This window comes from Mus musculus, chromosome 10 (assembly GCF_000001635.26).
Source record: "Mus musculus strain C57BL/6J chromosome 10, GRCm38.p6 C57BL/6J".
NCBI lineage: Eukaryota > Metazoa > Chordata > Mammalia > Rodentia > Muridae > Mus > Mus musculus.
This window is the reverse complement of record NC_000076.6, coordinates 49,500,911-49,527,040: the sequence shown is the minus strand read 5'-3', so window position 1 is coordinate 49,527,040 and position 26,130 is coordinate 49,500,911. Positions and strand designations below refer to the sequence as shown.

Below are 26,130 nucleotides of genomic sequence, written 5' to 3'. Positions count from 1 at the left end.
TTGAATGCCCTTGACATTATCAAATATCCTAGTCATTTTTTAAAGGCAGATGTATAAATGGATGACTTTCTTTATTTTACAAAGTACATTGTAGAGACACATTTAAGAAAAAAAAAAAGATAGGATAAGCAAGTAAAAGTACATACATTGATTGCATGTAAGTTGCCACTGCCACTGTGGTTATCCGGAGAGTGGGCTCTCTCGTTTTATATTGTGATTTGCTGAAGAATATACAGCTGTTTGTAAATGCAATTGCAAAAATGTGGCAAATATGGTAATAACAAATCATATGAAATTCAGAAAAATCTCTTTATTCAGATTCTTCTAAATCTTAGGAACTTATTTTTTTTAATTAGGTATTTATTTCATTTACATTTCCAATGCTATCCCCAAATTCCCCCACACGCCACCGCATCCACTCCTCCACCCATCCTCTCCCACTTCTAGGCCCTGGCATTCCCCTGTACTGAGGTATATAAAGTTTGCATGACCAATGGGCCTCTCTTTCCACTGATGGCTGACTAGGCCATCTTCTGATACATATGCAGCTAGAGACACGAGCCATGGGGGGTACTGGTTAGTTCATATTGTTGTTCCACCTATAGGGTTGCAGTTCCCTTTAGCTCCTTGGTTACTTTCTCTAGCTCTTCCATTGGGGGCCCTGTGATCCATCCAATAGCTGACTGTGAGCATCCACTTCTGTGTTTGCTAGGCCCTGGCATAGTCTCACAAGAGACAGCTATATCTGGGTCCTTTCAGCAAAATCTTGCTAGTGTATGCAATGGTGTCAGCGTTTGGAAGCTAATTATGGGATGGATATTAGGAACTTTTAAATCATAAAGGGAAGCAATCTTCTAGAAGGAAGGCCATCCCTCCATATTTTTGTTATTTTTAGAGTTCTTCTTTGAAGGTTTCAGGAGCATTTATCATGCATTCTCTTTCTTTTTACCACCACCTTATCTTTTTCTTACCATTATTATGCCCTGCCATCTTGTATACAGGTTTCTTTTTCCTGGTCATGTCTTTCTGTTTCATTTTCTGCCTTGTGAATTTTAATTAAGACCATTAGAATGGCAGTGATTTTACAACTCCCACTGGAGTTTAGCTAGTTCAGTGTTTGGTACACAACTGAAGCAATCCCTTAAGATCCATCAATAGTCAATGGGCCAACTGTAGAACCAGTTCTTTCTGCATGATTGGTTGTTGACAGATCTAGTCTTATGCAGGCCTAGTGTAAACAGCTATAGTAGCAGAGATGATGTTTGCAATGACTACCATGCCTTAAAGTGAACATTTTAATAATCCTTCATTCTATATTCATACTTTATTCTTTTAGCTCTCTCTTCCTTTATGTTTCCTGAGACTTAGAAGAGGAGATATAAATGTCCTGTTTAGCACCAAACACTCAGTGGTCATTTATGTACCTTGAGTAGTCAGGAGTTTCCCCATTCTGTACTGCTCACTGTCTGGAGACAGTATATGGTAGAGAACAAAGGCTCTTTGGAACACTTTTTAAAGTACGCAGACCAAAGAAATTCTTTTATAGCCCACTCTAAGAAAGAGAGAGAGAGAAAGAGAGTTGAGAGGAAGTGATAATGTATCTTTCTTTTACACTATTAACTTTCTTTCATCTTAAAATATTCAGTATGCTAAACCTCTGGATTTTGTGTACAGTGGTTTGACTCACCTTACAACTCAGATCCCATTTGCTCTATGAAATATCATTCACATTGTTGTTCCTCCTATCAGGCTGCAAATCCCTTCATCTCCTTGGGTACTTTCTCTAGCTAATCAGTACCCCCAGAACTCCTTGAGACTAAACCACCAATCAAATGAAACACATGGTGGGACTCATGTTTCTAGCTGAATATGTAGCAGAGGATGGCCTAGTCAGGATGCAGGAGTGGGTGGGTTGGGTAACTGGGGGAGCAGGGAAGGGATAGGGGATTTTCAGAGAGAAAACTAGGAAAGAGGATAACATTTGAAATGTAAATAAAGACAATATCTAATTTAAAAAAAGATTATGTCTTTTCTTTTCCAGAGTGTATTTTCTGATTTCTTTATTAAAAAATGATATAGATAGGTGTATGGACTTAAAAAAAAAGAAGGAAAAGAAAAAGAATTATCATTAACCAAAAAAAAATTAATTGGCTTGTTTCTTTTTAACTTCAATTTTGCTTAACATTTTAACTATTTTCCTTTGGTATATACTACCATATATTAATTATTTGCATCTTGAGTAAAATATATACCATCTCCTTGATTATATCATAAAAATTGAACACTAAAGGTATAAAACTTACTCTGCAGTACAGAATACAACTCAGGACAATGTCAGCTTCTTTCCACTAAATTTTGTGCCTGTTCCCTGAAAGGTAGAGCAGTGCAAGGAGCAAGCAAGATGTACACAGGATCAGCGAAAGTCATGTGCCTTGGATCTTAGACTGTCCAGGAAGAGCTGAAAAAAGTGTTAGAAAGTGGATAGAAATCTCAAGTACTGTGTCCATATAATGGCATTCAACTTCCTTGATAGCTTTGGTCTTGTGTCTCCTAGGAAAATTATCAGGCAGAATAAGGATTTTCATGATGTACAGATTTGAGAGGGCAATAGAAAATGTTCATTATGGTTAAACTCCAGATGGGGCATATAAAACAAAGTGCAAATTTCCTATGAGCAACAATGTCAGTAATGTTAATTATTTTTTTAACCTTTCATATAGTTATTACTAGGTATATACTTATTTCCTAACTGACTTCTCTAAGTGAAAGCAAGAAGAAGAGCAAAAGAACACTAGAAAAAACAAAACTAGAAAACAAAACTAAAATGTGACTAAGTGGGCAAGAAGTAGGAACAAGAAAATACCATTGCATAAAATAAAAGATCAAGACATCCTTATCAAAAGAAAGATTATAGAAATAGTAAATGTATAATACAGAAAGGTTTATTGTTCTGTTGCTTAAATTATGATGTAATCAATACACATGTTCATGTGCAAAGTAAACACATTTGCTTTGTATAAACTTAAGAATAGTTTATTTGTATCTAATTGATTGGCAATACTTGGCAGATGTTGAGATACGGTGCTGGAGGTATCCTAACAAAGATCAGAAGTGAAAAGTTCAGAATTGTAAGCTTGTTGAAAAAAAAATCTACTTTTGGTGACACAAGAAAAATTGTGTTTCAGGACCTCTTCGCTCTTGATGTGGAGCCCTACAGATACAGTGGCGTAAATATGACAGGGTTCAGAATACTAAATACAGAGAATACCCAAGTCTCCTCCATCATCGAGAAGTGGTCGATGGAACGGTTACAGGCACCTCCAAAACCTGACTCAGGTTTGCTGGATGGATTTATGACGGTATGAAGAACTATTTTAAAAATCACTTTGAGTGTTTCTAAGTACTATTTCATACATCTTTAAGCTATCTGGATGTAAACAGTAATTTGATGTTTTGATAGAAAATATATAATATCAGAAGTCCTATTGTAAATAGTCCTATTAGCATTATGTGGTCAATGTTCTATAGGAATTGGGGTTTTGGAAACTGGAGCTGATGGAAAATGACGCAGTCTAAAGGCTAATGTAATAGGTAAATTTACATTGCCTTAGACAATTTATCCTCTGAGGGTTAAGATATGTCTCATGAGCAAAGTTATCATGAGTTCAAACTATATACAGTAGCAAGGACAAGGCACAGATGCCAAAAAAATACATACAAGGGTTTAAACTTTTTTTTTTTCAGTTTTTGGTTTTTGGTTTTTCAAGACAGGGTTTCTCTCTATAGCTCTGGCTGTCCTGGAACTCACTCTGTAGACCAGGCTGGCTTCAAACTCAGAAATCCACCTGCCTCTACCTCCCAAGTGCTGGGGTTAAAGGTGTGCACCACCACTGCCCAGCCTTGGGTTTAAACATTTAATTCAATAACAAGAGCAAGCAAAAATAAGTAATGTGAAGAAATTAACTTCTATATGGTACACCTTGGAGAAGTATAAAAACACATTCAAGAACGATTTTGTGTTGTGAAGAAACTGATGTCTAAAGATTCCCTTCTACTCCATTGATGCACCATGTTCTGACATTCTACCCCTAACCCACATTCTGACATCCCCCCTTCCCACATTCTGACATTCCCCTCTTCACACATTCTGACATTCCCCCCTTATCCACATTCTGACATTTCCCCCTTTACCCATGTTCTGATATTCCCCCCCTTGACCACTTTGTGATATCCCTGCCCCTTTATTTATTATTTTCTAATTGCAGAATATTCAAAGTGGTTTTGGTTTAATATGTTACAGAAAATTTCAATTATAATTTGATACATGCATATTGGATAAGTAATCAAATTATAAACACAATGAAATATATTAAACTAGTGAAAGTATTTTTTGTTATTATACTCTGCAACCGGAAACAGAGATCCAAACTAAGCCTATTACTATTACTTACATTATTATATTGATCAGAAAAGTATAGAAAATAAATTGAAAACAGACACATATGATTATAGTTCTATTATTTTGTAGAAAGTAAGTACATATCTATCTCTAATAGGAACACAAATGTTATGATGTCCCATGAAAATGGAAGTGATTCAAATCACAAGGCAAAATTAAATGTAGTTTCTTCCTTAGGTGGATGGATGAATCTATTATGGTCTCAAGATTAAGGCATAAACTCGAGTCCTTAGTAAAGCAACTTCTCTCTTGATGCACGGGGTCTTAAGTTGGCTGTAAGTGGTCAGACTTGACTTCTGCTGATATGGTTGATATCTCCTTTCGCTCTTTAGCTGAAGGTTCACTCTCTCTGTGGTGACTTTTACTCTCCCTTCACCCTCTGTTGTTGTCCTTGATGGCCTAAGACTGAAGGAACTGAAAAGGGATCTATAATATTTCAGTAAGTCCATTTTCAATGACAGATGATTAAACCACACAGGGCTAGCCGAAGGTAGTTCAGAATGTCCTATCAATAAATGTTTTTGAGCTCTTGAACATATAGTACCTTGAGGCAATTTTGATAAATTAAAAGTAAAAAAGGAAAGTGCAAGAAGATCTCTTGGTGCTACCCCTTTTTAATTTTTTAATATTTGCTGTTTAAATGTTATATGTGTTTTTATATAATGCCTATAATATGATTATTATTCCATCTTTAGGTAAGTTTTAATTTTTTCATACCACAGGCTGGTTCATTTTCCATTTTTATGGAAGTACACACTCATGTAATAGAGAAAGTTAATGTAAGAAAATTGCAAAAGCATTCTATGAACTAATGAATGAATGAGTAAATGAATGAATGACATTTAGAATATTTGTCAATGCAAACTTCAGGTATGGCATTTGAGGTGCAAAACAAAAGTGCTAACACCACTTGTCATAATTTGTTAGTATTTTTATCTATGGGATTATGTCCATCTATATGATTATGATAGTGTATGGAGGAAAAAATGGACAGTCTGCACAATCTGTCTCTCTTGTCCAAGTAGGATATGGTTTTACACAAGAAGTCTATTAACATTAGTGTGTATGTGTTGATGTTCCTAATCTAGGGTATATGGTAGGTTAATGGATCATATGTATTATTTACTTCTGCAATAAAACAAAGATGGTTAGATATGCACAGGATGAGTAATAAACAAAGGGTACATGTGAATATTAGGTACTTGTTGTAGTTCCTGTAGAAATTGGAGTATAAAAGAATGTAAAAACAAAATCAAATCATGTCCTACTGCTATAATTAATCCTACAACACAAGCAGCATCTAAAACAATATTTACAATATTGTGAATCAACCATAATAGAGTTGACCATAGTAGATGAATCAAAGCAGCCAATTCCAACCATTGGACTGAGAAAAAAGAAGTCTTTATAAACTGATGGTTATCTGTACCACAAATCTCTTTTATACCCATAGATGAGCTATCAACAAAATAAATATTAGCTGTAAAATATGAGAAGGTTGGTTAATTTTTGTAATCACTGATTCACTTTGTACCAGAAAATTCCATGGTTTATCAGATGGATGATGGTTTCCTATGCTTACATAGTAATCTGAAAATGAAATTTGAAAATCCATAGAGTTCTGTAATGCTAAAAAAGACTGTTGTTAATTAAAGTCAATATAAGACAGCAAGAATCAAATCCTTATCATTGTTGACATCAGGTCTCCCCAAGAACTCCAAATTAAACAAGAGTAAGGTAAACAGTATTTTATGGCCCTTATCATGTAAATAAGTTCATTCCAGAGATTTTTGCTATTGTGCTCTTACACCAGTAGGAGAAAATTTAGTGGGGCAAATAAGTAAAGGAAGGCAAGGATCCCCAAAATACACAGATGACTCCTTTATTCTGGAGTAAAGTAGATCTAATTCTTCCTTTGCCTTTCAAGATAATCTGCAAGGACTCCTTGATACTGTCTCTCCTTCTAGAGTTTTAAATCAATTGGTTAAGGCATAACAAGGTATTCCTAATGTAGGTCATAGCCAATTAACATTCCCTAGTAAACTTCAGAAAGTTGTTAAGTATTTTTAACATGTCGTGTTTACTGGAATTTTATGTGTGTACTCATGTGTCTGCATACATGTGTGTATGCATGCATGTGTGTGTGTGTGTGTGTGTGTGTGTGTGTGTGTGTTAAAAGCTGCTCTACCTACTAGTTGTCTCAAATATTGCACAATATCTGGTTTTGTACCATTTTCAGGTGCAAAAATAAGTTCCTTTTTATGTAGCATATCTTGAGTCTTAATTTTTGGATTGTAGCTCTTCATCTTTAGAATTGGCTAATAGGATATCATCCATATAATGAACAATATGAGTCAAACTTATTTGAGGTAGGGAAGGTCTATATCAAAGACTCTAAAACCTTTCCTACATAGTATTGAAATATAGTAGGAGAGTTTTCATGCCTTACGCTAATATGGTCCATCATTGCTGATGTTCTTTAAGATTTGCTGTGGGTAAAAGAAAAGGTAAAATATAAGTTATCACTAGGATAAAGATGAATAGTATAAAAGTAATCTTTTCCATCTTAAACTATTCAAGGCTAAACAAACATAGCTAAACTTGTCTGTAAAACTCCCATTGGCCACATGGTGGCATTAACATTCTGTAAGCCAATCAACAATCTCCATCTACCAAATTTCTTTTTAATTACAAAAATTAGGAAAATTCTAGGATGAAAAGTAGAGTCCTATATGCCCTTTCTTCAACTTCTCACTGAATAACTGGTTAAGGGTCTTTTCTTTAAAAAATAAAAAGTCCCATTGAGGAGTCCTGACAACCTCATTAGATTCCTAGGTAATTTTTAAAGGTAGAATTTTTCAATGTCTTCTATGAAAATCCAAATTCATGTTTCTGGTTTGGTTTTTCTGGGAATATAGGTTCAATAATATCTTGCAACTTTTCCCTAGTCCTCTTTTTTTTTTGGACATCCTATTCTTCTCAATGGACTTGTGAAGAGGTGGAGATATAGATCTCTGCATTAACTTGTTGTAGAAATTCCCTTACCCAAAGATTTATTGGAACATTGGTAGCATGAGGCCAAAATGGACTGCTACTGTGCCTTCCTACTCTATGCATTATAATTTTGTAGTACTTTGTATTCTTAGAACTCACAGTTCCCAACCCTATTAGGATTGAATTTACCTTCATAGCAGGCCATTTGAAGGGTCATTCTTCTATTGTTATAATAGACACTTAAGCTCCAGAATCATTCAATCCTGTAAAAAATTTCCTCTCATTTAAAAATTCAACAGTGGTTTATTACATTCCTTTAATAAAGTACTTAAATCTGCAGCTTTATCTGTACTAACAAATACTTCCTCGTGAAGCACATTCTTGTGAAGTGGCTACATAAAGCAAAAATGATAATTGTGCAATTTTTTATCCTGCTTTAAATTGCTAATCAGTGGGCACAGTAATCATGACTGCTGTTTTTCCTATATAATCTTCATTAATGACTCCTGTATGAACAATTCTTTTCATAGATAACCTACTGAGACCAAATCAAAGTCAACTGTTCCAGGCAGTATAGGTCCCCAATATCCTGTATGTAACTTATAAAGACATTGAAGATGGGAAATGACAATATATTTAGGGCAAGGAATATCAATAGTAGCACTGCCTTGAGTCAGAGATTATAATAAAAGATTAGATTGATTTGTAATCAGAAGGTGGCACAAATGTTATTGTTATTGGATTTAAATGCTCTTATTTTATAGGGCTTGGGGACGCAGGCAATCATTTTCCCAGTTGTTGACTGGTATTGTTATTGTTGCTAGGCAATGAATTGCCAGCCTTATCATATTTAGATTGGCATTCCTTAGCTCAATATTTTCCTTTCTTGAATTTAGGGCCCAAGCCAGGATCTGACTGATTCTGACTATTCATTTGCTATAGGAGAGATTTTCAAAGTTTCTTTGTAGCCAGATCAGCTACAATTGAAACATTTTGCTGACATGTATCTTTGAACAGCTCTGTTTGTTGGTCTCCATATTTCTACAAAATTTCATAAAATCCGTAATACTTCCTCCCTTCCTTCCTCTCTCTCTCTCCATCTCCCTCTGTCACTGTCTCTGTCTCTGTCTCTGTCTCTGTCTCTGTCTCTCTCTCTCTCTCTCTCTCTCTCCCTCTCTGTCTCAGATCTGACTATTTCTTGGAAATACCAGTAATTTAATTGATATTATCAAAAGCCAGCTGTTTTAATAATAACTACTGACTTTATTTCCCCTTTTACTTGTTCCTTAGTACTATAGTTGAATCTTTCTATGAAATCAGCATAAGGCTCAAAGAGTCCTTATATAATTTTAATATAACTACACTCAAAGTCAGATCCCTTATCAAGGTTCATCCAAGTATACATAACTATATCTATAACATGCATGAGGGCTGTAGGATGTATATTATGCAACTGATAATCTATTGATACCCATCTACCAGTACATGTCAGCATTTCATATGTGACATTTCCAGGACCATTCCTAGTCTTATGTTTTGAACTTTTTTTATGGGCCACATTTTCACTGAAGAAATTGGGAAGGACTAAGAACCATATAAGCAATTACATAAAAATTAAATAGCAAACCTTGGACATTATTGCTACAACCAAAAACAAACAAACAAAACAAACAAACAAACAAAAACAAACTTTTATAGCAATATGGAACAGTGGTGCATAGGAATCATAAACCTTTATAAAATATTTCATTATATTCATGTCTAATCTCAATAAACATTTTTATTTCATTGAAATTGCATTGGAAATACCAAGCTAATGAGGCTGAGGAAGAGTTGGTAAAGGAATTACTTTTCTCTGTTGTATCCTCATTTATCTAGGTTATAAAGTTAGCCTTTCCATAGGCCCTTCTAAGCCTTCATTAAAACATTGAGAAGATTCTACATTATATTAACTATCAAGTTCCCCACCCCATGCTTCAGGATCATCTTATTTAGGCAATGGAAACTACATATCTAAAGAAGACTTCAGTCAGAAGTCTGAGGGATTCATCAATAACATAATTGTCAGTGGCACTGTTTTTACTTTTCATTATGCCTGACTAGAGAAAAATCTTTTTTTTTGCATTATTTAACACTTTTAAGGTTTGATCATATCATTCAGTTTATTGCCATTCAAGAAATGTAGCCATCTCTTCCTTGCAATTAATATCATCTTTGTCTTCCTTCTGTACCTTGATAATAGTCCAAAACAATACTTGGGTGACCCAAATTTGAATAAGGACCTCTCCTCACTTGTTCATATGCCTTCACAGTATTATTTTAGACTCTACCCCACAGTCTTTATCTAAATGTTCTTCTTCTGGAAATCAGGGATTATAATAATAAGCATTCTAATTTTGATTTTAATGCTGTGCTCTGCCTTTTAAAGAAAGATGCACTAGCTAAAAATAAGGCAAAGGTTTTCCTGGTTTCTGTCTCACTATTTTCATTTACCTCCTTCAACAAGGGTTCCCACTCTCTTGTCTCATAGTTGGCTTCAGGTCCCTGGTCAGGTGACACATGTCACTTCTCTAAGGGTGGTGGGACCTGAGAAATGAAGCTCATAAATGAGGCAGACTCATACAATAGTCAAATAAATTCTGTGACTCAGATGGTTTATACTCTGAGGGTTAATAAAGATAACATGAGGAAAGATCTCTTTAGTTCATGATATATACAAACACTAGAAAAAGCCACATGCAGGAACAATACATTTCAAGAACAACTCTCTGTTTTGAAGAATCCAAGGTCCAAAGACTTTTTGTCTTGTTTTCTTGGAATGTTCTCAAAACACTAAGAATTCTCCTCAGACATCTTAATTACTGGATTCTGGTCTAAAATTAAGTGTCATATTCCCACTCTCATTAACACCAAAATAACACCAAAAACATAGAGGGATTGCTCACTAACTTTGGGGATATCATTATATTCACTTACTACTCTATGTAGAGCTAAATATTAACCAGATGCAATGCTTATATCAATGCTCTTTATATCCTGTCTTTTGACTTGATACTTCTTAATATAATATGTCATGTAAATTTTTACATAACAAAAAACCTACCTCAGTCTCACAATTCTAAGATTCATGACTAGTCAATACTCATATTCATATTCAAATCCTAGAAAATATAATATGAATAAACTTTGAGAGAGTCCAATCTTGGGCAAATTTTTTGTTGATACAGATGCTATGATGGATATCTAATATGGCAATAATCATTTAAATTGTTTTAATTACAATGTTAAGTAATACAGACCACAAAACCAGATAGGCTTCAAGAAGTATTATTTAATTTCTTTTATATACTCTATCAAAGATACTGCTCTTTCAATGAGCAAATGGCACAAAATATATGTAGATATTTGTACTTAATTTTCTTTCTATTGTCTTTGGCAAATTGATAAATACTTGAGATCACACATACCAGTCAGATTAGTTAAAAGCTTTGTCATTTTTTTTTCCCAGCAGCCAAATATGACTCTGATTTTCTATAGGCTTTGGAGGATTTTTTCCAAACATTTGTGAGTTCTGTATGCTTGATATACTCTCATTGAATGTATTTATATATCAAATTATTGTTACAACTTAAAAATATCCAAAACTTGCTATAGCCACATTTCATAGGTCATTACCAATTGCTTTTTATGAGTATTAAACTAAAGATAAAATTTATACACATGCTGTATATTTGTATCTACAAAATCATTCTCTAATGTGATGGTATGTTCCCATTAATTACTTCAATGGGCTTTCAAAGCATGCTTGCAAACAAAGCAAAGAGAAATCGAATTTTCCCAAATTACAGTATTTGGTAAACATAATTCACATGGAGTAGTGTATAGGTAGTTAGTATTTAAACACAACAAGTATAATATTGCAAAATTGTTTTTTTTGTTTTAATCATAAAAATAATTTCTAGAACATAAAAACCCTTTTACTTTTAATCTTAAGAAAATACTGTGAGGGAATTTTTACTCCTGTAAACAAAGAAACAGTTGAGTGTTTCTAGTCATTTGATTTTGATATAAAATAAATTTGAGATTGTTTATCAGAGGAAACATACTTAAATAACTTAAGCTCAAAGTATTTTCAGGGTCCTTCCAGCAAAATCTTGCTGGTGTATGCAATAGTGTCTGCGTTTGGTGGCTGATTATGGGATGGATCCCCAGATGGGGCAATCTCTGGATGGTCCATCCTTTTGTCTTAGCTCCAAACTTTGTCTCTGTAACTCCTTCCATGGGTATTTTGTTCCCCATTCTAAGGAGGGATGAAATATCCACACTTTGGTCTTCATTCTTGAGTTTCACATGTTTTGCAAATTGTATCTTGGGTATTTATAAGTTTCTGGGCTAATATCCCCTTATCAGTGAGTACATATCATGTGAGGTCTTTTGTGATTGGGTTACCTCACTCAGGATGATACCCTTCAGATCCATCAATTTGCCTAGGAATTTCATAAATTCATTCTTTTTTTTAATTATTTATTTGCAGAGAACTAATCTTTTTTTTAAATTAGGTATTTTCCTCGTTTACATTTTCAATGCTATCCCAAAGGTCCCCCATACCCACCCCCCCAATCCCCTACCCACCCACTCCCCCTTTTTGGCCCTGGCGTTCCCCTGTACTGGGGCATCTAAAGTTGGCAAGTCCAATGGGCCCCTCTTTGCAGTGATGGCCGACTAGGCCATCTTTTGATGCATATGCAGCTAGAGACAAGAGCTCCGGGGTACTGGTTAGTTCATATTGTTGTTCCACCTATAGGGTTGCAGTTCCCTTTAGCTCCTTGGGTAATATCTCTAGCTCCTGCATTGGGGGCCGTGTGACCCATCCAATAGCTGACTGTGATCATCCACTTCTGTATTTGCTAGGCCCCGGCATAGTCTCACAAGAGAGAGCTATATCTGGGTCACACATTGCTAGTATGTGCAATGGTGTCAGCGTTTGGAAGCTGATTATGGGATGGATCCCTGCATATGGCAATCACTAGATGGTCCATCTTTTTGTCACAGCTCCAAATTTTGTCTCTGTAACTCCTTCCATGGATGTTTTGTTCCCATTTCTAGGAAGGGATAAAGTGTCCACACTTTGGTCTTCCTTCTTCTTGAATTTCATGCGTTTAGCAAGTTGTATCTTATATCTTGGGTATCCTAAGTTTCTGGGCTAATATCCACTTATCAGTGAGTACATATTGTGCGAGTTCCTTTGGGATTGGGTTACCTCACTCAGGATGATGCCCTCCAGGTCCATCCATTTGCCTAGGAATTTCATAAATTCATTGTTTTAATAGCTGAGTAGTATTCCATTGTGTAAATGTACCACATTTTCTGTATCCATTCCTCTGTTGAGGGGCATCTGGGTTCGTTCCAGCTTCTGGCTATTATAAATAAGGCTGCTATGAACATAGTGGAGCATGTGTCCTTCTTACCGGTTGGGACATCTTCTGGATATATGCCCAGGAGAGGTATTGCGGGATCCTCCAGTAGTACTATGTCCAATTTTCTGAGGAACCGCCAGACTGATTTCCAGAGTGGTTGTACAAGCTTGCAATCCCACCAAAAATGGAGGAGTGTTCCCCTTTCTCCACATCCTCGCCAGCATCTGCTGTCACCTGAGTTTTTGATCTTAGCCATTCTGACTGGTGTGTGGTGGAATCTCAGGGTTGTTTTGATTTGCATTTCCCTGATGATTAAGGATGTTGAACATTTTTTCAGGTGCTTCTCAGCCATTCGATGTTCCTCAGTTGACAATTCTTTGTTCAGTTCTGAGCCCCATTTTTTAATGGGGTTGTTCGATTTTCTGAAGTCCACCTTCTTGAGTTCTTTGTATATATTGGATATTAGTCCCCTATCCGATTTGGGATAGGTAAAGATCCTTTCCCAATCTGTTGGTGGCCTTTTTGTCTTATTGACGGTGTCTTTTGCTTTGCAGAAGCTTTGCAATTTTATGAGGTCCCATTTATCGATTCTCGATCTTACAGCACAAGCCATTGCTGTTCTATTCAGGAATTTTTCCCCTGTACCCAAGTCTTCGAGGCTTTTCCCTACTTTCTCCTCTATAAGTTTCAGTGTCTGTGGTTTTATGTGGAGTTCCTTAATCCACTTAGATTTGACCTTAGTACAAGGAGATAGAAATGGATCAATTCGCAATCTTCTACATGATAACCGCCAGTTGTGCCAGCACCATTTGTTGAAAATGCTGTCTTTTTTCCACTGGATGGTTTTAGCTCCCTTGTCGAAGATCAAGTGACCATAGGTGTGTGGGTTCATCTCTGGGTCTTCAATTCAGTTCCATTGGTCTACTTGTCTGTCACTATACCAGTACCATGCAGTTTTTATCACAATTGCTCTGTAGTACAGTTTTAGGTCCGGCATGGTGATTCCACCAGAGGTTCTTTTATCCTTGAGAAGAGTAGCTATCCTAGGTTTTTTGTTATTCCAGATGAATCTGCGGATTGGCCTTTCTAATTCGTTGAAGAATTGAGTTGGAATTTTGATGGGGATTGCATTGAATCTGTAGATTGCTTTTGGCAAGATAGCCATTTTTACAATGTTGATCCTGCCAATCCATGAGCATGGGAGATCTTTCCATCTTCTGAGATCTTCTTTAATTTCTTTCTTCAGAGACTTGAAGTTCTTATCATACAGATCTTTCACTTCCTTAGTTAGAGTCACGCCAAGGTATTTTATATTATTTGTGACTATTGAGAAGGGTGTTGTTTCCCTAATTTCTTTCTCAGCCTGTTTATCCTTTGTGTACAGAAAAGCCATTGACTTGTTTGAGTTAATTTTATATCCAGCTACTTCACTGAAGCTGTTTATCAGGCTTAGGAGTTCGCTGGTGGAATTTTTAGGGTCACTTATATATACTATCATATCATCTGCAAAAAGTGATATTTTGACTTCTTCCTTTCCAATTTGTATCCCCTTGATCTCCTTTTGTTGTATAATTGCTGTGGCTAGGACTTCAAGTACAATGTTGAATAGGTAGTTTTACTCCATTGTGTAAATGTACCACATTTTCTGTGTCCATTCCTCTGTTGAGGGACATCTGTGTTCTTTCCAGCTTCTGGCTATTATAAATAAGGCTCCTATGAACATAGTGGAGCATGTGTTCTTATTACCAGTTGGAACATCTTCTGGATATATGCCCAGGAGAGGTATTGCTGGATCCTCCGGTAGTACTATGCCCAATTTTCTGAGGAACCACCAGACTGATTTCCAGAGTGGTTGTACAAGCTTTCAATCCCACAAACAATGGAGGAGTGTTACTCTTTAACCACATACTTGCCAACATCTGCTGTCACCGGAATTTTTGATCTTAGCCATGCTGACTGGTGTGAGGTAGAATCTCAGTGTTGTTTTGATTTGCATTTCCCTGATGCCTCAGTACAGGGGAAAGCCAGGGCCAAGAAGTGGGAGTAGGTGGGGAGGGGGGCGGGGTGTGTGTGTGTGTGTGTGTGTGTGTGTGTGTGTGTGTGTGTGGAGGAGACTATAGGGGACTTTCAGGATAGCATTTGAAATATAAATGAAGAAAATATCTAATAAAAAATAGAAAAAAATCAAAGTATTCTCCTCTAAATTATTGCCGGGTTTAAAATGAACTCTAACATAAAAAGTCACAACTATTCAATTTACTATTATTTTGAAGATCATAAATAAAAATTTGGGGACTGAAAGTAATGCTATTATAACAATTAAATTATAAACTATTTTAAGTTTATATAACAATTGTGTGTATGTGTATATGTTCTGGATTTTTATGATTTTTGGAAATTTATTCATTTTTATTCTTTATATCCTCTTTTACAGTCCAGACTTTATCCCTTTCCTGTCTGCCCCCACCCCACCCCACACTGCTCCCTATCCCATACCTCTTCCTTCCCCCTCTTCTTTCCTGCCTCCAATAGGATTGTTCCCACCTGTTACATCCCCCTCCTCTCCAGGCCTCTCTGCTCCCTGGGGCCTCGAGTCTCTAAGGCCTTAGGTGAATCTTCTCTCACTGAGGCCAGACCAGGCAGTCTTATATATATATATATATATATATATATATATATATATATATATATATATATATATATAGGGGGCTTCATATCATCTGTTGCATGCTGTCTGATTGGTGGCTCAGTGTCTGAGAGATTGCAGGGGTCCAGGTTGAGACTGCTGATCTTCCCATGGGGCCACATTGTAAAATAGATATCAACATTTATGTTCGGAAACTATTTTTGAATTATTTTAATAAAGCTGGTTAGAACACTTTACTACACTCATAGCACTATTTTATTCTGAGAAATCATGCTTGCCTTTCCAGAACTAGCAAATCAATTTCTACATGGGAATCACAACATTTTCCAAGGTTATCAGATAATGCCTGTTCCATGTGATACCTGAAATGACCGGTGTAATATCTTGTAGCAACTTGGGTGGATGATTACTAAACAGATAAATAAAGGAGAAAGTGTATTGATTTCTCTTCTGGAGAGGCAGAGTTGCTTGAAGACTTAATTTTCCAGAACATGAGAAGGAAGTGTTGGGAAGAACATATGCTTATATTCTCTTCATACCCGGAGTCCCTTCTCATTCTGTCTGATCAAAAGAATTTGCAAGAGACTCTCTGGGAGTGAGTACAAGGTAGAATTGAAATGCTCTGCTGAGAAAATATCTGATTTACTGAAAATTCTAGGAATCATATCAGGAAATAGAATTTGAAGAAATTTTCATGTAACAAATATTTTTTGATAGAGTCCTAAGGTACTTTTCAAGTGGCATATTAAATTAGGAGAGTGTGTAAAATTCTTCCATGTAATTTATAATTACCTCTTCATCCACGTGTTTTGAGTCCTTGGTAATGTCAGGATTGATGAGGCTTGTCAGATAATATCCTTAAGGTAATCATTGTATCACCATAGAATATTTTGAAAGTAGGTATAAGGTTTATTATCAAAGGTTTTGTTTTTCCCAAGGTTGATACAGGCTGTTTTTTCCATAATATTCATGTTGCAGCATTGATAAATATATAAATACATGAAGTAATTCTATTGTTATAAAAATAAAAAAATACAAATTTGTGGACGCTGAAGATCAAATCCAGTGTCTTATGATTACTAGGCAAGTACTCTATTATATCCATGCCCAAAAGGTTTTAATTATACAACAGCAGTTATTTATATAAAATACTTCCTATTTTTATAAAAATATCTCTGTTTTAGATATGGATTAAAGTCAGTATATTGATGCATGTACTAATACTTGTTCTCTCAAGCATTTTTTTATAGTAAGTCATTATACATGTAGGAGAGAAAAGCAGCTCTCAGTTTCCTCCAGAATGAATAGAGCCAGGAAATTAAGATGACATGAATCAGAAAAGAGAAGAATTATAGCCTGGCAATATGGCATTGGCAACCTTCCCTCATGAGATCACAGTGTTTATGTATTTCTTTTTATCCCCCTGAACCCACTACCCCCATGACTCCATGAAAATAGAATTATCAGCAAAGTTCTTATTTCTTGAAACAAGGCCTGTCATTATCAGTATCATAGTCATTTGCCACCTCGTAAGATCATAATGTTAGAGTTCTACATTCTTTATGTCAGAACTATAAAAGGAAACAATAAATTGGATTCACACTTTTATCTTCTGGATGAGTTAGCATCTTAATTGCCATCCTAGTATAACTGTTATTTATCTAAATTACTATTGAAAGCAAGACTACTTCTGCAGTTCTAATTTCTTCCAGTATGAACACTGGTCTTGTCATTGATAGGTACGACCACATATTAGAATCTAGGTATTTCTCAGCTTCCTAGATATGAGCTCTCATGGCAGTACTCTGTCTGTTTCATTCTCTGTTGAAAGATCACAATTTTTTGTGCTTATGCAATTGTGGAAGTTGCTTCCGACAAAATCATCATGGTCCTTCACTGTGTAATTAGCTGTCATTTCCCTCAGTGTTCTGTCCAGCAACCTTCTAGAGTCAATGAAGAATTATCCTCAATTGAAAATTCTCTTTGAGCAGTTACTATAGGTTAGAAACACATTGATTAATGATAGTTTTATTATTATTTATTTGTTGTATTTATAGTAATTTCATTCAATAGAACTAAATCCTGTGGAAACATTTTGATTAAAGTTTGAATCCTCTAGATACAACTTAAAAAACCTGCCCAATAGTCTCAGTTTGCCCACAAATACTAGTGAGAATGCCATGGCTCACTCAATGATATAATTATCAACAGGATACTTTTCTTCCCACACTTACTTCAAGTATCAAAACATACTCTTATGTTACCATACATTTCAGATGATCTAGTTGCCTTTCTTTTGAGTTAGTTGAATCCTCCAGATACTTTGTAAATATAATCTTTTCTTTATGCACTTTACATATGATTAACTATGCAATCCTTTTGAAAAAATTTCCTTTTCCTTTGCTTTCGAACATATCATATAGTCATCTGTCTGAATAATTAGAATAAAGACAATTCTCTGCTTTGATCACAAAGAAACATAAGTAGCCTGAAGTAGCCTGATGTGCTGTCAACTTGACACACAAATTAAAGTTAGCTGAAAGGAGGAAACCTCATTGTGACAAATTTAACTCTAATGCTTCTGTTTGTTTTCATATTCTTTTCCAACAGATTAAGGGAGTCAGTTTGGGGTACAGAAACTAGATAATGTCACCACTAAGGTCCAAATATTTAGCTCATTTGGTGCAGAAACTTCTGTGAATGTTTACCAGAGTGGTGAGTTTGAGTTCAAATTCAAATGGATTCTAAAAACCATTTTGTTAACAGCAAGCCAGGACATTTTTAATAGGTTATTTCACCATTGGTGAAACAAGCCAATTTAAAAAACAGATTATAATGTATTAAAGGCAGGTTTACGAGGAAGCTGTTTTTGGTTGCATTCACTGGCCCCAAGAATTGTGGCCAAGGGAGTTGCCATAGACAGAGAAAGAGAGAAAGTACCAACTAGGTGCTGAAGAGAGAAAGAGAGAAAGGACCCATGCAGAGAGAAAGGAGAGGAGAGGGGAGGGGAGAAGGGAGAGGAGAGGAGAGGGGAGGGGAAAGGAAGGGAGGGGAGAGGAGGTGAGGGGAGGGGGAAGGGAAGGGGATGGGGCAGGGGAGGGAGAAAAGGAAAATATCTTGATTATATAGGGAAAAGACTTTGAGGGGGAATGAAAGCCCACCCTCTCTGGGCTGGAAAGTTTAGGGTTGGTGGTGTCAAGGAATGCCAGGAAGGGACTGAGGGATGCTGGGAGAACCTGGAGGCCAGGTTTTTATATGTAAAATATGCACCACAGTCCCTTGTTTCAGGTTCTGAAATCAAATGATTTTAAAATTTTTTATATTATTTATGTCTTAAAGATAAGCATTTTCTCCCCATGACTCACAGCATTAAATTAACTGCACATAGGCCAGCCAGTCAGCACCCTGTACCAAATTTTGAGAATGTAGACACAGAAAAAAGAGAAAACACAAAAATAACAGTACACAAGAAGACACGTTTATTTTTCACTAGAACTGCTACCTCTTGCTTATGCCTACTCGTTTTAACTAGATGTAGCTGCCTTTCTTCAACATAATAAGAATTAAGATTAAAGTTCCCAATTAAACTGTTTGCAAGGATTTTCTGTCAGTGACTATTTTGTAATCAGCAATGGCATTTTGAAAAATGTGATTAATCTCATATGCACAAAACCCAGAAAATAAATGTTTAAAAGTAACAAATAATAATTTAATTATACTTTTGTAAAACAATTTAATATGTTTGGCAAGAAAATGTTAGTATGAATGTGCAATATGAAAAACTTGAAATAGTAGAAGACTTCATCTCCCATCTTTGTTGGCACATTTTAACTCTGATTGTTGACAGTCTTGCAATTGTGTGCTTCCTTTAACCTGATTCCATTCTTTCAACAATTTATTTTATAGAAATGTATTGTTTTCCATGATATTAAAAACAAGCAACAATCAAGGATAACAAAAATATTACAACAAATTTAATATATAGTGAATGCCTTTTATTTGGGATTGCTTAGCACAAATGGCTTATATTCTGCAAAATAAGACAAAGGGTCCTACTGGGAAATAGCAAATCAGTAGACCTGTAAAGTGGAAATAAGGAGCTATGCAACAGAAAACAAGCAAAATACCGTGAATAGTTAACCTTTGGTGTCTTAGGGTTTCTGGTTCTTCAATGAAACACTACAACTAAAGAAGAAAAGGTTTATTTGGCTGACACTTCCACACCACTGACAATCCTCAAGGGAACTCAGGGCAGGAAATAAAACAGGATAGGAACCTGGATTCCAGGTGCTGATGCAAGGCCAAGGAAGGGTGCTACTTATAGGCTTGCTCCCTATGGATTGCTCAGCCTGCTTTCAAGAACCTAAGACCATCAGTCCAGTGATGACACCATTTACAATGGGCTAGATCATTCTCCTCCAATCACAAATTAGAAAAATGCCTTGCAGGTAGATAATATGGAGACATTTTCTCATTTGAGGTTCCCTCTGTTCAGCTAACTCTAATTTGTGTGTCAAGTTGACTTAAGACTAGCCAGCACATCATTGTCTTCATGCTAATTATTCAGACAGGTTATAATATGTTGTATTCAGAAAGCAAATCCAAAATGAAGCACAAACAAATGAAATAATAAAAAACCAGCCAACTATTCCTTTGACTGTATCTAGTTCTTTAAATGTTGGGTACAATCATGTAGAGTAAGTGACTCCATTTGGGGTAGCCTGTGCACTGAGGCTTATTGGAAGACATCATTTTGAATTTTGACCAGAAACTTTTCCACAGAAAGTTTTGTTCCAGGCATTTTCTAACTTCTTACACTTTTGTTAGAAATAAATAATGTTTTAAAGACGTATTAACACACATTTTATAACTGTTGGTTTTATTCTTATCATCATAACAAGAAAAAGACCTTGAAGTCAGCAATACAGTCAAACATGACAGAAAATTTGTACAAGATATTTTATAGTGTGTAATGAAGTGATAAACACAGCCTTCCTTCATTATCCTTAGAGAAGATTGATTTAGTGACATGAAATGTGTAGCATGAAGAAGAGAGCAGCAATATATCTTCATGTTACAATCTATTGATTTTTCAGATGGACCTAACCGCAAGTTAAATCTAATAATGGAAAACTGAGATGACCCAAAAACCTACAAATGTCATTAATATTTATTATTACATTCCATTGCCTTTGTTCACTGGCAGATTAGATAATCAGAATTATCTAAAGTTGAGAAGAGATGAAGTTTTTGTTTTAAGTGATTGTTCCTTATGTAAAAAAAATATAATGGTTGTAACAATGCCCTGTTACAATGGTCATTTTGCTTATTTAAGGGCAAAACATATTTTCAAAATATTGCTGTAGATTATGTAATCTAAAATGGTAAAATGTAAGCAGATCCTACTTACAATTTTGTCTAGCATTGTTGATTGGCGTTCTTCATTTTCTTTCCTTTTTCTACTTAAAATTACAATGGAAAACAAAACCACTGATTTTTTTTTTCCTACCCACTTTGGGATCCTTGTCTGGGATCTTATAAATAATTTGGTAAAGAAAAACTAAACCAGGAAAGTACTTTATCCACAAGCACAGTACACATACAATGCACAGAACTCAGAGATGAATAGTTCAGAGGATTAGTGGACTTGTGGCTTATACACAGTAATTTGAAGAAAAAAAAAAAAAACAGGACAATGAAAATTTGATCTTACAGAATGTGATGTTGGGGTAGCAAATTATAAGTAGCTAAATATATGGGCAATGACTGAAAGACAAGGGGAAATTACTAAATTAGTTGTATAGATTCTTCTTTGTGGCATATAGTTATGTATAGTATTCTTCATGGTCCTTCCTATATATCTTAAAATCATGAGAGGCTAAATCAATAAAGGAATACTATTTCCAAATCTCATTATGCTGTTACTTTAGATAATTAAATGTATTGAAACTTGTTTGTCAAATAGAAGTTACGTACGGATAGGTAAAGATCCTTTCCCAATCTGTTGGTGGTCTCTTTGTCTTATTGACGGTGTCTTTTGCCTTGCAGAAACTTTGGAGTTTCATTAGGTCCCATTTGTCAATTCTCGATCTTACAGCACAAGCCATTGCTGTTCTGTTCAGGAATTTTTCCCCTGTGCCCATATCTTCAAGGCTTTTCCCCACTTTCTCCTCTATAAGTTTCAGTGTCTCTGGTTTTATGTGAAGTTCTTTGATCCATTTAGATTTGACCTTAGTACAAGGACATAAGTATGGATCGATTCGCATTCTTCTACATGATAACAACCAGTTGTGCCAGCACCAATTGTTGAAAATGCTGTCTTTCTTGCACTGGATGGTTTTAGCTCCCTTGTCGAAGGGGGACTAATATCCAACGTATATAAAGAACTCAAGAAGGTGGACTTCAGAAAATCAAATAACCCCATTAAAAAATGGGGCTCATAACTGAACAAAGAATTCTCACCTGAGGAATACCGAATGGCAGAGAAGCACCTGAAAAAATGTTCAACATCCTTAATCATCAGGGAAATGCAAATCAAAACAACCCTGAGATTCCACCTCACACCAGTCAGAATGTCTAAGATCAAAAATTCAGGTGACAGCAGATGCTGGCGAGGATGTGGAGAAAGAGGAACACTCCTCCATTGTTGGTGGGATTGCAGGCTTGTACAACCACTCTGGAAATCTGTCTGGCGGTTCCTCAGAAAATTGGACATAGTACTACCGGAGGATCCAGCAATACCTCTCCTGGGCATATATCCAGAAGATGCCCCAACTGGTAAGAAGGACACATGCTCCACTATGTTCATAGCAGCCTTATTTATAATAGCCAGAAGCTGGAAAGAACCCAGATGCCCCTCAACAGAGGAATGGATACAGAAAATGTGGTACATCTACACAATGGAGTACTACTCAGCTATTAAAAAGAATGAATTTATGAAATTCCTAGCCAAATGGATGGACCTGGAGGGCATCATCCTGAGTGAGGTAACACATTCACAAAGGAACTCACACAATATGTACTCACTGATAAGTGGATATTAGCCCAAAACCTAGGATACCCAAGATATAAGATACAATTTGCTAAAGACATGAAACTCAAGAAAAATGAAGACTGAAGTGTGGACACTATGCCCCTCCTTAGAAGTGGGAACAAAACACCCTTGGAAGGAGTTACAGAGACAAAGTTTGGAGCTGAGATGAAAGGATGGACCATGTAGAGACTGCCATATCCAGGGATCCACCCCATAATCAGCATCCAAACGCTGACACCATTGCATACACTAGCAAGATTTTATCGAAAGGACCCAGATGTAGCTGTCTCTTGTGAGACTATGCCGGGGCCTAGCAAACACAGAAGTGGATGCTCACAGTCAGCTAATGGATGGATCACAGGGCTCCCAATGGAGGAGCTAGAGAAAGTACCCAAGGAGCTAAAGGGATCTGCAACCCTATAGGTGGATCAACATTATGAACTAACCAGTACCCCGGAGCTCTTGACTCTAGCTGCATATATATCAAAAGATGGCCTAGTCGGCCATCACTGGAAAGAGAGGCCCATTGGACACGCAAACTTTATATGCCCCAGAACAGGGGAACGCCAGGGCCAAAAAGGGGGAGTGGGCGGGTAGGGGAGTGGGGGTGGGTGGGTATGGGGGACTTTTGGTATAGCATTGGAAATGTAAATGAGCTAAATACCTAATAAAAAAATGGAAAGAAAAAAAAAAGAAGTTACGTACGTTGTGATTGTCCTAAAGTAAATAATAAATAAATATATAAATAAATAAATAAGTATCTAACATGTGAAATGTTAGAAAATCATTCAGTGTTTTTAAATTACTTTGGTATTGCTTATTTTTAATCCAGCATATGTACAAATTCTGACACAATACACTTTAGTTCATCAGTGTGTTCTTTATTTTCTTATATATGCAACAACACTGCAATGTCCGTGACTATGTGTTTTACTGGATTAATTAACAGAGTATTCTTACCAAGATTTCAAACATAGTGTGCATTGAACTTGGCCTAGTACTCCCAAAGCAATATCCAACTACAAGAATTTGAAGTTATTTTTTCACATGATAACACTCTGTAACAATTAATTCAATTTAAATAAAACTATGTGAAGAAGATATGTGACATTCCTTTTTCTAAATGTCTAGGCACTTCTTATTGAACAGTAGATTAAAGCATAGAGTTTAACTTAGATTTTCCAAGCCTGTTGAATGACTATAAATATCTTGTACTTCTATCTTAGTGAAAGAGCTCTGTGATCAGAATCTGGCCATAAAAACCAAAGTCTGCCATTACATTCTCTCTAAACTTCCATTAACTTTTTAGTATAGCAAAGCCTCAGTCAGTTCATCTATTCAATGGAAATGTAATGATTGGATCATACTGTAAATCTACATATTGAATATGTCATATTTATACAGCTCACAGGTGGTTTATTGCACATAGTGACTTGCCCATAAAAGGCATTCACTTATTACAATCCAAATGCTGTTCCTGCTCATGAGTGTGTTGTTTCTGCTCAAATTAAACTTCATTATTCTCAGAGTCTTGACACTGTATTTGTACAATGTTGCATATGAATATAAATGTAAACGTATAGGTTCTACAGAAGAGCATACATAGTTGTTTACTTTAATGTTTGGGTAATAAGTGAGTAAGTAAGCATGAATGATAAATGGAATTTGAGAAGCCTAATTTTTAAAAATATAGTCTATGCATTTTTGTGATATAAAGTTTTAAGAAATGTGGAAGGTTCTACTTTGATGCTTTAAACTGCTCAGACCAGTACTCTTTAAATCCACATTAATAAATCAAAAGAATATTTCAGACAAAATGAAATGAGGAGTTTTAGGTGAATTTGCCTAAGGGATATTAGGAATTCTTTTGCTTTATTATTCAGAGAGGAAATATTATGTTGATCTTTCATTTGCCTTTCTAAAAGAACTCATAAATATTTTATTCATTAATCTTCGGAATACCCTGTGACCAAATTGAACCAGAAGAGAAATGTAAAGTTATTAAACAGCCCAGATGTTGAAATGGTACCAAGTCAATCCTTTATAAAAAATTTTTGATGTACTGTTTTTATGTGCTCATTCTGAAAATAATCTTATATATGTAATAACAGATTTTGTGGATGATAAGAGGAGCACATACACCTTTCTCTCTCTCTCTCTCTCTCTCTCTCTCTCTCTCTCTCTCTCTCTCTCTCTCTCTATGACTCTCTCTCTCTCTCTCACACACACACCTGAATAGTTAATAGCTTAGTAAGAAAAGTAACAGATTAGCTGCAGTCAATTGAAAACACAATAATGAATATGTACAAAATAGTGTATTTATATGAATTTGCTCATTTTTAAAAGTATAGAGTCTAGTTTAGGTTTCATAGTGTCAATGGCTTGAGTCAATGGCATGCCAAAGTAGGAGAAAAACATTTGCCTTCCTTGCTGTGTTTGTTCTAGAGGCCACCTCCTATGGTTAGTTCAGGAACTCAGAAAGAAATCCCATTAACCAAGCCACATTATAGGGTCATGGACTCCATTTTAAGGTTGTACACTCTTAAGTCCCCTAACCACCAAGAATATCACAGTTACTACCAGATTTAAGAAATCCAGAAAACACAGATATAGCCCTATTTATATCCTGACTTTTCTACTGGAAATATAGCAATATATTCTACACCTGCTGCTGATAAATTTACCTAATATCTATGGCTTCTGCAGGAGCTTTAATCTACCTGTACAGAGTGACAAATATTTAAGAGGAAATGGGAGTGAAAATATATTCCTGGAAAGTGGGAAGTGAGTGTTCTATAGAAGCATAGGAGATTTTGTGAGTTGATGGACCACTTGATATTTGAAGAAAAGATGTTGTTGAATTCTGCTATCACTATCTTGGTAGATATAAGGGTTCAATGAGTCAACATACAGTGACATTTGTTTTCTCTACGTAAAGAGATGGAGAATATTAACAAAACTCTGCTCACTTGGGAATCTTCATCACTTCACCTAGTAAGCTACGAAACTATCTATAGGAATTCTGGAAAGGAAACGTACAGCATCTCATTAAAGCACTAATTGTTCTGCCTATTTCCTCAGCAGACTTAAGGTGAGAGTACCTATCTAGAGATGATTTATTGAGAAATTGAAAAACTTGACACAACTGGAATCTTGTATCTCAACCCAGCCTAGTTATTCTGCTTATTTAAACAGGAAGATTTTTTCTTGTTCTGTTTTTTCCCCTTTCCTTTGTCTTACTATTTTTTTTTCTATTTTAACACTATTAAAATCAAGAAGAAAAAATAAAAGCAATGGCTAATACATTTTAAAAGTATATGAGGCTCTTTATGTAGAATGTAGAGAATTATTACTCTATCTGTGCATGTATGTTTTTATAGGTAGTTATCCTCAAATCATACTACCTTAGTCCTTTTACTTCATCTTCTCCAGGCACTACAAGGAAACATGCTTACATTTGAAGGGATAGAAATTTCCTTTGAATAACTAGGTGGCTAAGCTTGTGTCACCCTTCCAGCTGAGTAGTTGGGCCTTGCAAAATCTAAGTATTTAAGCTGATGGCTCTAGTAGTGACTGGCTT

The 26,130-nt window shown here is 35.7% G+C and overlaps 1 protein-coding gene across 15 annotated transcripts in view; it reads left to right on the top strand.

Annotated features, from left to right (window-relative positions):
• The window catches only part of Grik2 (glutamate receptor, ionotropic, kainate 2 (beta 2)), a 696,482-nt gene that overhangs the window by 263,121 nt on the left and 407,231 nt on the right, over positions 1-26,130 (top strand). For all 15 annotated transcript variants that reach the window (XR_001779464.2, XR_003948597.1, XR_001779465.2 and 12 more), the window contains one exon: positions 3,186-3,359. Coding sequence is in view for 12 of the 15 variants with exons in the window: in NM_001111268.3 (NP_001104738.2) it covers positions 3,186-3,359 (174 nt within the window). In the remaining 3 variants the exon portion in view is untranslated. The remainder of the gene's footprint in view (positions 1-3,185; positions 3,360-26,130) is intronic.